This window comes from Rhincodon typus, chromosome 15 (assembly GCF_021869965.1).
Source record: "Rhincodon typus isolate 14 chromosome 15, sRhiTyp1.1, whole genome shotgun sequence".
In the NCBI taxonomy this organism is placed as follows: Eukaryota; Metazoa; Chordata; class Chondrichthyes; order Orectolobiformes; family Rhincodontidae; genus Rhincodon; species Rhincodon typus.
Genome location: NC_063346.1, coordinates 1,986,936 through 1,990,772, shown reverse-complemented (window position 1 = coordinate 1,990,772; position 3,837 = coordinate 1,986,936). Strand labels below are relative to the sequence as shown.

General features: G+C 48.2%; 1 protein-coding gene across 1 annotated transcript in view; it reads left to right on the top strand.

Moving 5' to 3' along the window:
• pepd (peptidase D) overlaps window positions 1–3,567 on the top strand; it is a 157,134-nt gene extending 153,567 nt beyond the window's left edge. Inside the window, exons 13-14 of the mRNA XM_048605938.1 lie at window positions 577–768; window positions 2,595–3,567. Coding sequence (XP_048461895.1) covers window positions 577–768; window positions 2,595–2,744 — 342 coding nt within the window. The 3' untranslated portion in view covers window positions 2,745–3,567. The remainder of the gene's footprint in view (window positions 1–576; window positions 769–2,594) is intronic.
• The last annotated feature ends 270 nt before the right edge of the window (window positions 3,568–3,837 follow it).

Genomic DNA, 3,837 nt, shown 5'->3' with positions numbered 1-3,837 from the left:
TCTCTCGCCCCCCCCTCGCTCTCTCGCCCCCCCCCGCTGTCTCGCCCCCTCTCTTCCTTACGCCCCTCTCTCGCAATCCCCAAGCCCTCCCCTCACCTCCCCCCTTGCCCCACCTCTCTCTATGTCTCTCTCATTTACATGTAGTCACTGTGCATCCCATGTGACTATAAGGTCTTGGTGTCAGTAAATCATAAATCACTAATAATCAGCAGCTTTGAAACTCGTCTTTAAACTTCAATTCCAGCTGGTTCATTGCCACTTCCATAAATTAGATGAATTGGATTCATTTTGGCATTTCCAGTTTAGCACTGGAAGATTTTCCAGGGAACCAGTGCTTGGTTTCGTGACGTGTGAGTTTGTAAAGGAGGAGAGGGGGTAGAATGAGGTGGACCTGGAGAGGGTAGAGGCAGGAATGGGGGCCTGGGGGGGGGGCAAGGGGATATACCAGGGAGAGTGGGAGGGGCAGTGGGAAGGGGTTGAATGGAAGCAGTGGTATTGGAGGGGTCTATATTGGGGAATGTGGGGGTTGGGAGGAATTTGCACGGTGTGGGTGACAGTCTCTCCATTTTGTTCCAGGGTGTGGAGCGCATTGATGAGCCAGGGCTCCGCAGTCTACGCACTACACGGGAACTGCTCCAGGGCATGGTCCTCACCATTGAGCCAGGAATCTACTTCATCGACATGCTCCTGGACCAGGCGCTAGCAGACCCTGCCCAGGCTTGTTTCATCAACAGGGATGTCCTCGCTCGCTTCCGAGGATTTGGTGGGGTGAGTACTCCCTAATGTTACTCCCTAACCATGTGCTATCCCTGTCTTGAGTGTGTGTTTGATAGGGACGGTGTAGAGGGAACTTTACACTCTATCTAACCCTGTGCTGTCCCTGTCCTGGGAGTGTTTGATGGGGGGGGGGGAGGTGGTCGGGGGTTGGGCAGGGGGGGGGTGCGGTGGCGGGTGGATGGTGGGGTGGGAGACAGGGTAGAGAGAGCTTTACTCTGAATCTCACCCTGTGGGAGTGTTTGGTGGGGGCTCGGCTGGAGGTTGGGGTGGGAGACAGGGTAGAGGGAGCTTTACTTTGAATCTCACCCTGTGGGAGTGTTTGATGATGTCACCCTTTGTAAAAATAAAGAATGTTATCATATTAAAAGGCTGAAGGGAGTGGAGTGATTCTGCATCTCAAGGACATGCTCTAATTTGTCGGTTCTGTGCAGGTCAGTGGGGTGAGGTGTGCCCAGGCTATTTTTGCACAGTCTGCTGAGCGAGGTCAGGTTATAATTACAGCAGTCATCGCATGGGAGTAACCTCCACTTTACTGCCTGTTGGATTTACACCTGATCAGATAGGAGCTTTATTGAACTCTTTGTGAGTGGTTACAGAGCTGCTGATAAGATACCACGATATAAAATCTGAGGCAGGGAAGGTCTTTTTTTTGAGATAATGTTGGAGAAGGTTTTGATGTGTAATAAATCACACATTAATTTGGACCTAGCTGGTCCAGCCACTAACAGCAGCAGCAAATTGTGTCAGCCACTGATTGCAGCCATGGAATTAACCCCTACGGACCTGAGCCATCCTCTGAAGTGCTTTAATTCTGGGGAAGGAGACTTGTAGAGTCAAAAAGTCATATCAAACTAAACTTGTCCAATTTGCATGTGTTTGGCCCCTGTCCCTCTAAACCCTTCCTATCCATGTATCTGTCCAAATGCCTGTAAAATGTTGTAACTGTACCTGCATCCACCACTTGCTCATCTTAGCCATGACCTGCAGCCTTACACAGTAGGAGGCTATTCTGCCCATTTCTGCCTATGCTATCCATTAGCTCCCACTCCCTATCGCCAGAAAATTCTTCCCCCTCAAGCATTTATCCAGTTCCCCTCTGTAAATAGTTGCCAAGGTTGCTTCCTTTCAGACAGGTCATTCCAGATCACAACAACCTCTTCACATCCATTCACAGGACGTGGGCATTGTTGGCTGGGAAAGCATTTATTGCTCATCCACTAATCGCCCTTGAGAAGGTGGTGGATCCAGTTAGTGCAGGGAGCATGATCTGGGGAGGATGGGGCCAGGAGGAAGACCAGAGGTGTATACAACTTTACTTGTCCTTCCCCTTGCCACCACCTCTTCTGTCTCTGTCGACCTCTCTTTTTTTCATACATTCACAGAATGTGGCTGTGACTGGCCCGGCAGCATTTATTGCCCATCCCTTTGGCCCAGAAGGCAGTTAAGAGGCAAACACATTGCTGTCTGTCTGGACTAGGCCAGGATGACAGTTTCCTTCCCTAAAGGACATTAGTGAACCAGATGGATTTTTCTGACAATTGACAATAGATTCACGATCATCGTTAGACTCCTGATTTCAGGTTTTTATTGAATTCAAATTCTACCGTCTGCCCCAGTTGGATTTGAACCCAGATCCCCAGAAAATTTACCTGGGTCTCTGGATTAATATTCTAGCGATAATACCACTAGGCTATCACCCCCCCACTGTGAGATCTTTCTCTGCACATACTGATTGCAGATTCTATCAGTGAGCCTATGTTTGACTATGTCCTGTTTTAGAATGTGGAGCTCAATGTTTGTTTTTCACTGAATTTCAGGTGCGTATCGAGGACGATATTGCAGTCACTGCCAGTGGAATGGAACTGCTGACCTGTGTGCCACGCACTGTTGAGGAGATTGAGGCCTTTATGGCAGAGGGCTCTGGATCCTCGAAGCAGTTTGGTCAGCTTCCTGGCCAGGTAGCCTGAATCCCCGCTGTTCAGTGACAGCTTCGCTCTGTCCTCTGTCTAGGTAACCCGGTGATTTGAAATCTCAAAACGAACCAAGCTTCATGATCGCAAATAATGCACCGACAATGATGCAAACATACGAAATCTTCCTCCATCTGTTTGCAAAGAGCAAGAATCAGTGAGAGCCCGTCACTTTGGTGCAGGCAGAGAGTAAAACCTCAGCAGCAACTCGGGGAGGCAGCATTCCTCCACATTACACATCAAAATGCACAACCACAGGTACACACCAAGGTGGATGCAATACAGATGTGTTTGCATGCATTTACACCCACTCAGGCACTCCTGCACAATAAATAGGTGATGCAATGGGACTAGCTTTGGTCTGTCATTAGTCACTGGTTGGCTCCAGTTTCCCACTGGACATAGCCTGTTCCCCCTTGTTGGACTGAGAGGCCGTATGCAGAGGCCCCTCCCTCACTTGTTCACTCCCCGTCACACAGAGACTCAATGGAAACCAGCAATCACTGCCTGAGCCAATAGGCACTGTAGCGTCCCACTGGCAATGTCCTCCGAGACCTGTGAGAGGTGTGTGAGGGTCCAGAGAGTGAGCCATCTTGATGGCATATTCAGAGGCTGAGTATCTGCCACACACACGGACAAAGAGCGAATTGAGGGCAGGGTGGACTCCCTGATCTGCACAAGCTCGCAGTTAAATACAGAGCAAACAGAAATGCAAATAATCTTGCTTCAGGCCTGGCAAATGAAACAAATCTTTTTAAGAATGATGACAATAACTGTAAATTCCTTTCTAACTTTCTGCAATAAAGCTGTATGTTTTCACCGTCTGTTGTCAGTGTGTCTGTGTATTAGAGGGTAGGCGTGTGGTGAAGTAAGTGTAAGAGGTTTGAACTCCTCACGACAATGACTGAGTTCAAGCAGTTGTATAACAAAACTTAAATTATTATTTTGTACAAATCTAATTTAGTTCATATTAAATTGAATTCCACAGTTTAAATTCTGTAATTGCCAGTTACAAGCGAGACTTTTTTTCAAGGGTTCCAGTGAAAGAACAGTTTCATCCAGAACTAGCTGAAACTGGGTCCTCATTAAG